Consider the following 14,044-nt stretch of genomic DNA (forward strand, 5'->3'; position numbering starts at 1 on the left):
ATCCGATTTCTAGCCCAGCAGATTGAGGAGAGAGCCTTGGCGGCAGCAGTCTCCACCCCAAGCTCCTCCAAATCCCACCAGAGAAGAGGCCTCCTGGCTCTTTCCTGCCCTCACTTCCATGGTCTTTAAAGGGGAAGGACTCAAGGTAGCCGAGACAACAGATGCACACCAGCCCACTTCTCCCTCATTCCACACCGTTGCCTGTGCCCCCGGCCCCCAGCCCCGCAGGCTGCGTACCTCCGTGATGGGGTTCGACGCCAGAACCTTGTCCTCCACGTGGGTGTTGGCGCTGGACTTGCTGACGGTGGCGAAGTACCTCATGGCGTAGCGAGCGGACACAGTCTTCCCAGCACCTGACTCCCCACTTACAATTATTGACTGATTTTTATTGTTTCTGAAGCAAATAAGAGTATTTTTAAAATGCTCATTTCTTCCTATTAAAAAGGCAATATATACTCAGTAAGAAAAATGCAGACAAGCGGAAAGAAGGCCAACTGTTTCATTACTCTAAGGTAACTGTTTTTTAACGTTCCAGTGAATTTCCTTCTAGTCTCTTTTTTTCTATGTGATCAAGCTGAACACACAACTCTGCTTCCTGCTCTGTCCCCCATGTTGAGGTTCCCTCAGACCACTCCTAGGTCAGTGATCTGCTAGGAGGACCCACAGGACTCAGCACATAGCCACACTCATGGCTAAGATTTATTATAGCAAAAGGATACAAAGTAAATCTGCAAAGGGGAAAGACACAGGGGGACAAATCCAGAGGAAGGCAGGCATAAACACTTCATTCCTCCAGCAATGAGTTATGACAACCCATGGGAAGTCCTGTCAACCGGAGAAGCTCTTCAGAGATTCAGGACCCAGGGTTTTCAGCGGGGGCTGATCATGTAGGCATCCTCTGCCGAGCACATACCAAACTTCCAGATGATCAGAAGGAAAGTAGGTGCTCAGCAAGAACTCCATCATTTACACAAACAATTTAGGTACAGTGCGTCACTCTCATCAATTAAGCACAGTGGGAAACTTCCTAAAATCCAAGTTCCCAAAGGCTAGCCCTGGGCCAACCCTGCAAGCAGGCCTCTGAAGATAGCTGTCTCGGGACCAGATCAATTCCTCTCTGTGTATCCCCACATAAACATAAAACATCTTAAAGACATTATTTGGAGAGCAATTATTCAAAATATGATTGGGAACATATGTGCTCAGTAAACCGACATGTTCTATATAATTTAGAGATCTTAAAAAAATGTATTCAACTTTTCATATCATGAGATGATAGAACCATACTATAATGCTGTTCTAGGTATCCAGCATTGCTTATATACTAGGTACTACACGAATACTTTATAAGGATTCTCATTTAAGCCTTGAGAAAAATCCTAGGCCACATATACCCATTTTACAGAAGACTACAATAGTGACTCAAAAAGGTAAAGTGACTTGACCCAGTACACAGAGCACATAGCCTCCCTGTGAACCCTGGGAGGACCTCAGAGATAAGCTCCTATCTAAAAAAGCAAGCCTGCGAGGAGGTGAGTGACAGACACGCCCAGTATCCCTCGGCCAGGTAGAACCGGAAGGGGGTTCTAAAACCAGGCTCTTCTGACTCCCAGTTTAGCATCAGCAAGTCCAATATAAACCTACCTTATGTTCAGTACTGTTAGAATGAGACCTCAAGAGAAAACGGGCTCTCCGAGCTTGAACCTGGCTCAGCCCTACGGCTCCAGTGAGCTCATACTGCTGACACCCAGGAGCAGCCCTGGCCCAACAGGTTGTGAACTTCATTAACTCCATGAACTTCAATCACAGAGATGCCCACGAGACCTACAGGGAGCCAGGGCAAATCCCAGAACCATGGTTGTTTTATAATTGGAAAGAAACATGCTGTAGCAGAGACCAAAGTAATTGGTCATTAATTGGTAAATCCCTACCCAACATTTATCCTTTTCTTCCTTCTTAGAAACTATGTCTCAATTTTCAGTGGGCACACTGCTGCCCATATGAAAGACTATATATCCCAGCCTAGGCATGGCCGTGGGATTAGGTCCTGGCCAATGAGCTGTGAGCAGAGGTGTTTTCCCCTCTGACACTCTGTCACCTAGAATATGGAGGAGATGGCTAAGTATTAGCCTGCCCCCAGGAGGAGAGCCTCACTCCAGGGACAGAGGATCTAGAAGGCATTAGGTCCCTGACGACTGGTAGAGGTGCCCCGCTAGTCCCAGACTGCCCATCAGCCCATCAGTCTTTTTTGCAGGAGAGAACCATACACAGCTACCTTGTTTATGCCACCATTCTTTTCCCCTGATTATAAGCAGTGAAACATGAATGGGTGCTCTCCGAGTGTCTGGCTCACAGATGAAGACACTAAAGCTGAGGAAGCTCAGATGCTGTGCCCGGGATTATGTGGTAAATAGTTAGCAGGTCCAGGCCCTGTGCCTCGGGTTTGCATTCATGAAATGAGGGCAATGATGGCAGCTCAATGGACCTCACAGGGGTGTCGCAAGACTTAAAGGAGACCACTGCCTGGAAAGTTCTTCTGCAAACCATAAAAGGGTCTACAAAGATAAGATGGTGTTTCTACTCTTCATGCTTTACAGATGAGGACATTGAAGCCGAAGGAATAGTTATGGGAAAAATAAATTACACATGGAGTCAAAAACCCTGAGCACACATCCCAGCTCTGTTTGCTGGGTGGCCTTGGGGGGGTGACCCCCAAATCTCAGCTTCCTGCTCAGGCATCTCTATCACAGGCCAGTCTGAGAGCACCCACGACGATGTACGGGAACGTATGCACAGTGCCTGGTCCACAGGAGGCTTTTAATAAATGTTTGCTAGCAAAACAAGAACTCCATGGGGCCATACAAAACACAGGTGGCAAAATTAGGATAAAACTCCAAATCTTCTACATCTAAAACCTGTGCTCATCTATCATAAAATTTTGCTGGCCCGGATGGGGGAAAAAGCTTAAGCAGCTCACAGTGGAGAATAAATCAATATTCCTCCAACCAAACACACCGCAAGAGAAGCCTCTGCCATTCCCAGATTGGTAGGTTTGACTTTTGACTACCTAGAAGGAAGAAAAACCAGGAAACTTGGTCTAGACAGGTTACACATGCAGTCATTTGCTACTACGTTATAGGCAGTCCGCTCCACCGGAAGTCCCCTCTGGTCTCATGGTCACCTTTAATAAGACCAATGCCAGAGGTTTCCCCTCCACTGTGAGGGCCCAGCATACGCAGGGGCGGGGCGCTGGGAGAGAAAGAGGAAGCCCCGCCCAGCAGGAGGCTACCTGGCCATCTGCTTGTAAGCCTCTTCTGCCACCGCAAATATATGCGGGTCCATATCGCCCATGTTCTGCCCGCTGTAGGCGTGGATGATGGCATCTCCGTAGATCGGCAACTGCTTGTAAGGATTCATGGCCACCAAAATGATTCCTGGGGAAAGATGTCCAATGCAGTGCTGGGGGTCTTACTGCCACCTGCTTCTCCAGGTTCTTTGGAGCAAGCCCAGCTCTGCCAGTTATTAAACCTGCCGTGTGACTTTGGGCAGGTCACCTAATGCTCTGAATCTCAATCCCCTGTGGATGCCACCCACATTTCTGGATAACTGTCAGGGTTGGGGGAGATGACAGATGGGAATGCCCTAAAACTGAAAGGTTTTACAATTCTCAATGTAAATATAATGATAACATCATTGCCCAAAATAAGTAATAAATGTATCAAATCCAACGAGAAACTCAAACATAAGCTTTATCCAGATATATTTTTCTTGGGAGTCTGATCTTAATTCTTGCGAAAGATTTTCCCCACCTTAGACACTTCTGTTTACAACAGACTCTTGAAGATCAAATGTGTGTGCTTGTTAGATAGAAATCTGGGCAAATGTCTAGGTCTGAGTACACATTTTGGCAGAAGTCAACATTTCTAACGTAAACATGAACTAAAATGTACTCAGGACACCCTAGACAGCAAGCGCAGTATTTATGGGTCATTCCTGCTCTCTTAGAATCACTCTCCTTACCACTGTAGGTGTAAATGAGTTTGGATTCTGCAAAGCGGACTCTGAGATTGTGGAGCACCGCGGGCTCGTGGAGATAGCTGAGGGCTGTGAGGTCATTCTCACCCACGAGGATGTCCGGGTTCCGAAGCGGAGGCAGGGATTCTGGATCAATGGAATAATCCAGCTCCTGTGGACAAAGATGAAATTAAAGTTCTGGAAGTAAAAGACTCTTGGTGTTACTGAACTCCCGTCCTCTGTCCTATCTGCCCCCCTTTTGGAGTGATCCCTGACACTCTAAAAACAAACTTATGTACAGCAAAGAGAAAACAATTTCCATGACTGACTCTTGGGAAATGGGAGCCAGGGGACCAGGGTATTGGCTGTGTGCCCTAGGGCAAGTCATTCACCCTTTCTGGGCCCTTCTCTCATCTGTGAAAAGACTGGGTGGAGCTACAGGACCTCAGTGAAGCATCAGTGAGAGATGACAGGGAAGCCACATGGGCAGGGACCCGGGCACGCCATCCCCAACTCTACCACAGGGGGTCCACTTGTCCCCCACTTGTATGTAGTTTAGATGCTGAGCGCCATGAATGTTTTGCTTGAAAACAGTGTTCTACTGGGTGGTGAGGAGTGTCTGAAGGAGCCCATGTGGGTGACAGTCTCTCTTTGAGAGGACCTGGGTGCTCCTGACTCCTGTCTTTAGCTGAGGGCTGCCTGTTCCTATCATCCTTGGCCCTGGGCTGAGTAACTTGCTGGGGATGGTCTCTCCTCTGCTGGATTTCACCCAGTATTCTGACAGTAGCTGCCTGAGTAGAATGAAAGAGAGGTTAGTAAGCCTTGTGGTGTCCATGCCACAGGTGACCAGGCTCCAAATGTCAGAATATCAAAGGGACTTGATGACCACCTGTTCTTACTTTCTTCACTTTCATATCACAGCCCGGGGAAGTGACTCGAGCCAGATCACCCCGCAAGCTTGTTTCCCTATCACTTTCCTAGGCTGCCTTCCTTTTGATCCCTGGTCCTGAAGTAGTTCTACATGGTGACCTGGCTGCCCCCTCGCAAGTGCCCACTGCGCAGACCCTCTGCCAAGTATTTGGTGCCCCTCAAAACTGCCTTCCAAGGAGGGCATTACTACCCTAATTAACAGCTAAGGAGACAGCTTCAGAGAGGTTGAGGTCCTTGTCCAAGCTCACACAGTTCGTACGGATCTGGCTGGCTCTGAAGCCTGTCATGATGCCTCCTGTCACCACCAATAGGGTTTTGTTTGTTGGTGACTTGGTCAGTCTGTGTGGCTTAAGGAGAACAGCTCAGGGCAATCCAGGCCAACTGGATTGAATCATAGCTGCCTGCTCTGTTTTCAATGCAAATATATTCGTGGGTCGGCCCCAAGCAGAGTTATTATTTTTCCCTGTTTTACTGAGAAATAATTGACATAGATCACCGTGTAATTTTAAGGGGTACAACACGATGGTGTGATTTACATGTACTGTGAAATGATTAGCACAGTAGGTTCGGCTAAGATCCATCATTTCATACTGATGTAATAAAAAAAGGGGAGAAAAGAAAAAAGAAAAAAATTTTCTCCTTGTGATGAGAATTCTCAGGATATAGTTGAACTTTCCTAGCAGTGTAGCCCCAGTCCGCATGTCATGCATGACACGCCTACCACTTATTAACTGGAGGTTTGTATCTTTTGATCACCTTCCTCCATTCCCCCTCCCCGACCCCTGCGTCTGGTAACCAGAAGTCTGATCTTTTTTTCTATGAGTTTTGTTTTTTTATTTATTTATTTTTAGATTCTACATATAAGTAAGATCATATAGTATTTGTCTTTCTCTGATTTACTTCACTTACAATAATACCTTCTAGTTCCATCCGTGTTGTCACAAATGTTAGGGTTTTTTTCTTATGACTAATATTCCACTGTATGGATGCACATACACGACTTCTTTATCCGCTCATCTGTCGATGGACACTTAAGTGGTTTCCACATCTTGATTACTGTGAATAATGCTGCTATCAACATGGGGGCGCAGATGCCTCTGTGTGTGTGGTAGTGTTTTTGTTTCCTTTGGATATATTTCTAGAGGAGGAACTGCTGGATCATATGGTAGTTCTATTTTAAAATTTTTGAGGGTTCTCCATTCTGTTTTCTATAGTGGCTGTGCAATTTATAAGCCCACCAACAGGGCACAGGGTTCCCTTTTCTTCACATCCACCCGTGCATTTGTTACTTTTTGTCTTTTTGATGATGGCCATTCTAGCAGGCATGAGGTGATGGAGATGGTGCCTTTGATTTGCATTTCCCCAGTGACTAGTCATGTTGAGCACCTTTTCATGTGTCTGTTGCCATCTGTGTCTTCTTCAGAAAAATGTCTGTTTAGGTCCTTTGCCCATTTTTTATTGTTTTTTTTTTTTCTTTTTGATATTGAGTTTTAAGAATTCTTTTTTTTCAGCAGCATTGATTTTTATTGCTATTTTTTAAAACTTTAAAAATTTTTTTATATTAGTTTCAGAGGCACAATTTAGTGATTCATCAGTTGCGTATAACACCCAGTGCTCATTACATCAAGTGCCCTCCTTAATGGCCATCACCCAGTTACCCCATCCCCCTACCCACCTCCCCTCCAGCAACCCTCAGTTTGTTTCCTAGAGTTAAGAGTCTCTTATGATTTGTCTCCCTCTCAATTTTCATCTTATTTACTTTTCCTTCCCTTCCCCTATGTTCATCTGTTTTGTTTCTTAAATTCCACATATAAGTATATTTTGGATAATACCCCTTATCAGATGTATGGTTTGCAAATACTTTTTCCCCCTTCTGTGGGTTGTCTTTTCAGTTTGTAGATAGTTTTTTGTTTTGTTTTTTTTTTGCTGGGCAGAAGCTTTTTAGTTTGATGTCGTCACAGCTGCTTATTTTTTATTTTGTCACTTGTGTTTTAGGTGTCAAATCCAAAAACATCACCAAGACTCATGTTAAGGAGCTTTATTCCTATGTTCCCTTCTAGGAATGTTGTGGTTTCAGGTCTTACATTTAAAACTTTAATTCATGTTGAGTTAATTTTTGTGACTGGTTTAAGATAGGGGAGTTTTTCTGTTATCTATTTTAAATCAATAACCTCCTTTTGGGGTGCCTGGGTGGCTCAGTTGGTTAAGTGACTGCCTTCGGCTCGGGTCATGATCCTGGAGTCCCAGGATCGAGTCCCACATCGGGCTCCCTGCTCAGCAAGGAGTCTGCTTCTCCCTCTGACCTTCTCTCCTTTCATTCTCTCTCTCTCAAATAATACAATCTTTTAAAAAAAATTAAAAATAAATAAATCAAAAACCTCCTTTTCCAGTTCAGCAACTGCCTCTCTGTGTGTGTGTGTGTGTGTGTGTGTGTGTGTGTGTGTGTGTGTGTGTGTGTGTGTGTGTGTGTATGAGAGACGCAGAGGGAGAAAAACAGGAGAGTCCTTGGGGGAAGGGCAGAAAATGTAAAGAACATTAGGTGAACAGTTGGAGGCACAAAACAGGCTTTGTCCTTCATGGAAGAGAAGAGGGTTAAGCTAAGGAGCAGTCTGGCTGTCTGCCCTCTTACCCGCCTCTCCTGGGCTCGGGTTCAGAGCCAGGAGTGTCGCTCCCTGAAGCCCTGCCGATAGGACTAAGGCAGCAAGTGGCCACGGCTGCTACAGTTGTGAGATTTTTTTCCTGGAGCCACACGCTCCCTAACGAGAACCTGGACCGAGCGCGGGACGTGCTCAACAAGGCTGTAAGGAGCCACTGGTGCGGAAGGGCAGGCTCCAGGCGAGCACAGAGTCCTCCCTCCGGGTCTCTCGAGTCTGCACATGCGAGTGCGCGCGCGCACACATGGATCATCTCATTTGGTCTTCAGCAACCCTGTCACTACCATACTGTTATGAACTCCAATTTGCATATGAAGAAACTCAGGGGCTCACGGTTATAGACTTAGCAAGTGGCCACGGCAGGCTTTGAATCCACGGTATGACTCTTGAGGGAGTGCCCTTAACCGCTATGCTCATATGCTCATCTCCCTTCCCAGGATCTCAGGAAATGACTCCCAAATCCAGGACAGTCTGGGTGTAAATATTGTGTCCTGTCTCTACAGAGACCATGCGCATGACTCAAAAATTCCAGCATTTTAATATTCATGTGATATTCCCTGCACCAACTCTAACATCCAGATGGAACACGAATCCTTTGTCCAGCTCTGCATCCAGACACTTAACGTTAAAAAGGTCACCCTCGCTATGGATTCAGTGGGATGTCATTACGGCAATGAGGGCAAAAGACAACTCAATGATAGATACTTAAAGTAACGGTAAAATCTGCTGGAGCTGATAATCAAGAGACATATCCAGCCTTTGGGAGGACCTGCTCACAGGCACCCTTGAGCACAGGAACCACCACTATGTGACCCAGCCACACCAGCCCAGACAGGCTCCTCACAATGTCACACAAAGCTGGGCATCCCGTTCCTGCCCACCTCCCGTCACTTCCCCAATCACCCTGCCACACACCCCCCTGGAGGTCCCAATGCTTGCCTGTTTCTACCACCCATGGATGGACTTTCCCTCCTTCTGTTCTCCTCCCACCCCTTCCTCTCCCTTCCAAATTTCTATCTCCCTCCTCTATTTCTCTTCCTCTTCCCATCTTGAGGTTTCTCTCAACCAGTTTATGCCTTGGGCTCAAACTACCTCCCTCCAAGTTTCTCATCTTTGCCCAGTCTCTATGCTGAGACCAATGAAACCAAAATGGCAGGTCACTTCAGCGTTCTCCCCATCATGCTGAATCCCTGGGGATGGAGCATAGGACACAGACCTGTTTCCTGTGTCTCGTTCGAGAGAGAGGCCCTGGTGACGCAGGGCACTTGATGCTTTCATTAGGTCAGTGTCAGGCGTGCGGCACAAACAGGAATGGATCCACAGCACCAGCTGGCCACTCCCACGGGACCATATGCCACCCTCCACACACGGTGCAGTTATCCCTTTCTATGTTGTGGCAGCCACGGCCAGCAAGGACCCTCACCGTTCCATCCTCCAGCAAGAGTCGCAGGACTTTGTCACCAACTCTGTAGTCCTTTGCTATTTCAGCAGACTTCCAAACTTCTTCAGGATCAGGAATCCATACCCTGTTGTACTGACCAACAGAATAAAACAGCCTTAATTTCAGCACTTTGAAAACAAAAACACAGATCATGAGATAATTAGACTCCGGGAGATTTCTTTCTGTCTGCTCAGTCAGTTCCTTCATCAGGAATACTTTTACCTAATTTTTGCTTATGAGGTAATCTTCAGTGTGTCTGTGATGTACCACATCTAGTTGCTTCATTTTATGGGCAATGGAATTCCCAAAGCTTCTTAAATATACCTTGAAAACGGAAAGCCTGGGAATGGAAAGGAAATCATGAGTCCCTTCATGGGAAGATCCGAGTGCTGTCTACGAGAGCTGGAGCAGAGGGATTTGGTTCACCACTGACGGGCTGTGTGGGCTCTGGGCCAGACACTTAACTTCTTGTGCCTCGTTTTTCTCATCCACAAAATAGGCACAATATCTACTTCACAGGTTTGCTGGGAGGTGAAATCAGACTGTGTAGTTGAAAGCACTCTGCCAGATGCTATGGAAGTATTGCTAGAGCAGTGTTATTTCACTGGTCAGTAGCCAAGGATTCCCACTGTGGGAAATGTGGAAGGCCAGATGTGGCCGCTGAGCTCAATTCCCAACAGGCAATTGCAACACCTGGCTCAGTGCTGGTTTGCAAGTCTTTAGGCAGAACCACATTGCTCTGTACTGAATTGTGTCTCTACCAAGTTCCTATGTTGAAACCCTAATCTCTGATGTGACTGAATTTAGAGATAGGGTCTTTACTCGGTAATGAAGGTTAAAGGAGGGCATAGGGCCCTGATCTGATGGCCTTAGTGTCCCCGTGTGAAGAGACACCAGAGAGCTCACAGGCGCACTCTCTCTCCACCTGCATGCACCAAAAAAGACCATGTGAGTACACAGTGAGAAAGCAGCTGTGCGCGCGCTTGGACTTCCCAGCCTGCCTAACTGTGAGAACAGAAGCATCTGTGCTTGAAGCACCCAGGCCAGGACTACTGGTAAGGCAGCCCTCGCCGACGGACCGCGTGTCTAGTACGCTCTCACACGGGGAGCGGGCCGTCTCACTCCCCAGAACTCACCAGTGGCACCTGAACGCCGCTCAAGAGAGAGACAGGGTGGCTGCCATGTCTGTCATGGGGCCCGCGATTAAGTCCCCTCCTCCTGTCGGCAGCACGCACGGACTACTCTTGCTCCTCCTCCCAGACCCCACGTCTCACACTGTCCTGCAGGGCTCTCCGTTGGTTTGTTCATCCATTCAGACATTCGGGCATCCGATAGACACTCGCTAAGCATCTGTTACGTGTATGTGCTGGCTCGCCAAGAAGGAAAGGCATTTGCTCTCAGTCATCATGGTCCTCCTGCTAACCCAGCCAGCCTCTAACTGGGAGCCGCATGCGTGTGCGCATGTGCGCACGTGTGTGTTCGCGCCCCTTTGCTCCTGGGCCCCTAGTCTACCAGTGCCCTCTGACCCTGAGGAAATACTCCTTCGTGTTGAAAGATTGTACCTTCAGGAGTCTTCAGTTACAAAAAGATTCCTAGCAATAAAATTATGACATTTTAATTTTCCTTATTACAGTGCTATATATTTTCTACAGTTGCATATATTACTTTTATAATCAGAATAATCTTTAAAGGCACATGTCAAAGTATATGTCCACAAAAAGACTCGTACATGAATCTTCATAGTAACTTTATTCATAATGGCCAAAAACTGGAAACAGACTAGATGTCCATTAATATGAGAATGAATTAAAAGATAAAACTGTGGTATATTCATACAATGGAATACTACTTACCAATAAAAAGAATCAACTACTTATACAAGCAAGAATGTGAACGAATCTCCAAAACATGAGGCTGAGCCAAAGAAGCATTCCACAAATGAGTACCTTCTGTACGAATCCCTTTAAAGTGCTAAGACAGGTAAAACTAATCTAAGGGGCGGGGGGATAGAATCAGAACAATAGTTGCCTCTGGGGGAGGTGGGGCTGGGGAGTGAGTGGGAAGGCTCTCATGGGAATGTTCTCGGGTGATGGCAACATTCTATACCCTGACAGGGTTTGGGTTACCCAGGTGGTAAGCACTTTTCAAACCTCACAGAACAGACATAAGACTGGTGTTTCATTGTTTGAAAATTTTACACGAAGAGCTAAACAAATATGAAACTCTTAACAATAGGCACACTAATATATTTAGGAGGACATGTATGATGTATGCAGTTTACTCTAAAATGCTTCAAAAAATAAGATGGTCTGAGGGCTGGATAGAAGGATACAAAGATAGACATATAACAAATATGGCAAAATGTTCATGGTAGCATCTAGGTGGTAGGACAGATGTGCACTATAAAGTCCTTCCAACTTTACTGTACGCTTAAAATTTTCATATGATGTTGGAGGAAATAAAGAAAAGTATAAAACAAATTTCAGAGAGCCAGTACTAGACTGGGACAAAGTTGATAAGGAGCACATCTGTTTATCTATTAGTTAATATAAATGGACTTGTTTAAGCAAAGAAATATATACATCTCATTGGCTGGGTATCAGTCATGAGTCCCTAATTTATTTGGGTTGCCTTAATTCTTGACAGCTAGCTGGGAGTGTAGGAGCTTGCTGAAATGAGTCACGGAATGGGTAAGACTTCAGACAGAGTCAGAGAACACGGAAGAATGACCTGGAGGGCAATGATACACACTTAGGTACACATGTCCATGCAAACAGGTGGACAGAAGCCTCATAAACACACAGGCACACCCACCCTCCATCCACACACACTTGTTGCCATAGGCTACCATTTCCTGCCTCAGGTCGGCTATCAAAAACATTGCTAACCTCATAAGTGAAATCACTAATGAAATATCCCAATGTATCTATGCCAATGAACAGAATTTTATTTCATTTCATTTTATTATTTTTTTTAAGTAGGCTCCAAGTCAAATGTGGAGCCCAGTGCAGGGCTCGAACTCACAACCCTGAGATCAAGACCTGAGCTGAGATTAAGAGTCAGACACTCAACCGACTGAAACACCCAGGCGCCCCAGCCACTAGAGAATTTTAGAACTGAAAGGGTCCTGGGAGATCATCTACTTCAAGTTGTTTAAGTTTTTTTTAAAGCTCCAGAAGGCTTACTTCAAATGAAATGGGGGCAGCCTCCTATATGAGACAGGTAAAAATGGAGGGGTTCTGAGGAGGCTCTGAGCTGGGGACCGCAGCTGACATCCCTGGGGTCTTCCCAGGGAAGCCGGGAGTTCTGAGAAGTAATGTTAAAGTCACTGAGCCAATCCAAGCCTTTTGTTTTACTGACCCCAAAACGTAAGCCCAGGGAGGTCAGTAACTCACCAAACACCACACAAAGTCACCAAAGCCAGGACTCCATGGAGCCAGGGCCTGCAAGTCCTACTTTGAACTACTTGTTCCTTAAATGAGTCTGGCTTTGAAAAGAATCTTGAGGGGCGCCTGGGCGCCTCAGTCAGTTAAGCAGTTAAGCGTCTGCCTGTGGCTCAGGTCATGATCTCAAGGCCCTGGGATCGAGCCGCATGGCAGGCTCCGTGCTCAGTGGGGAGTCTGCTTCTCCCTCTCCCTCTGCCCCTCCCCCGGCTCATGCTCTCTCTGTCTCTCTCTCAAATAAATAAATAAAATCTTTAAAAAGAAAAGAAAAGTCTCATCTGCAACCATCTACTTGAGAGTGCACAGGCTGATTTGTTTCACTGGCTTGTTTCAGCCAAAAGCAGTATTAAATGGAAGGCAGTATTAGGACATACGGAACCCAAAGTCTGCCTCTCTTGTGGAGGAAACACAGATGGCCTCGGTGGCCCCCGGCTCCCCAGGCCGCCCACACCTACCAGGCCTGGTGCCTCTGCCAAGCAATGCTGCCAGTCACTGAGGGCCCCACGGCTGAAACCCAGCCTGGTAAGTAAACATGACAAAGTTTACCCAGTTCCATGTCAGTTACACCCATTCCGACCCTCCCTCCTTCCTCACATTCTTTGACCCACAAAGCAACGCTTCAACTGGGAGGAAGAGCTCACTTTGCAGCGTTTAGACAAACAAACAGCAGTCCGTGCAAACAACGTGACTAGCTCTCATGTGACCTCCCCAGTGTGACTCCTTCCTGAGGAGCAGGAGCCTCCAGACTCAGTCCCCCTGCCAAGCCTGCCAGGGACAGGCCTGCCATGGGGTCAGGGGAGCAGAGATGCCTGTCTCCCGTGCTTGGCCTGCAAATACTCTCCCATGGCGGGAAACCATGTTTCCCCCAGTTTGCAAGCCAAGGGAGGCAAACGAGGCAAACGCTTCAGGAGCACAACCCTTAGGAAGTGACATGTCCTCGGGAACATGCCAAATCCCCCACCCCACATGCTCGGCAGAGGAGAGGGCATCTTCTCTCGTTGCCTGCCTATTGGAAGGCGTCTGCGGCTGTCGGCCACAAAAAGGGCTTGAAGACTTGCCATGGAATAGGGAACACCACAAGTTTCCTTCCTAGCAGCTCTCTGGTCCGGAAGGGAATCTCCACATTCTGGGTCCACCAGGCCAGAGCAGCGATACTATGCTCCCTGTCCTCCCCCTTCCTTGTCCCTCCAGGCCCTTCCCAGGCTCCCCAGCATCCCCTCTGTCTCCCAGTGTCCTTCCCAGCCCCTCCCCTGACAGGCTTTCTCGAGAGTGTCCTCCGTTCTCACAGCTTTGGCAACTGCCCTGGCATCTGTGCACCTGAGACCTCCAGCCCAGATCTCTCAACAGGTCTAGACCATATTTCCAACGGTCTCCCAGATGCCGGGCCCTAAATGTCCTCAGACATTTACAAAGAATTCACAAATTCCAAGCTCTAATGACCGTTGTGTCCCCACCCAAACCCACTCCTCCTCCTCAGTTCTCTTGACCGTCTAGTCAGAAACTTGGGACTGTGCTGGGCCCCCTTCCCCCTCCACCTCCAACAACGAAATGGTCCTCAGGTG

At 47.1% G+C, this 14,044-nt stretch overlaps 1 protein-coding gene across 1 annotated transcript in view; it reads right to left on the minus strand.

The window, feature by feature from the left end:
- Positions 1-11,960, minus strand: part of MYO5C (myosin VC) — an 80,942-nt gene extending 68,982 nt beyond the window's left edge. The window contains exons 1-4 of the mRNA XM_032417275.1: positions 9,022-11,960; positions 4,021-4,186; positions 3,290-3,434; positions 238-394 (exon numbers count right to left, since the gene is read on the minus strand). Coding sequence (XP_032273166.1) covers positions 238-394; positions 3,290-3,434; positions 4,021-4,186; positions 9,022-9,246 — 693 coding nt within the window. The 5' untranslated portion in view covers positions 9,247-11,960. The remainder of the gene's footprint in view (positions 1-237; positions 395-3,289; positions 3,435-4,020; positions 4,187-9,021) is intronic.
- Positions 11,961-14,044: the final 2,084 nt, after the last annotated feature.

Source organism: Phoca vitulina, unplaced genomic scaffold (assembly GCF_004348235.1).
Source record: "Phoca vitulina isolate PV1807 unplaced genomic scaffold, GSC_HSeal_1.0 scaffold20, whole genome shotgun sequence".
NCBI classification, from domain to species: Eukaryota; Metazoa; Chordata; class Mammalia; order Carnivora; family Phocidae; genus Phoca; species Phoca vitulina.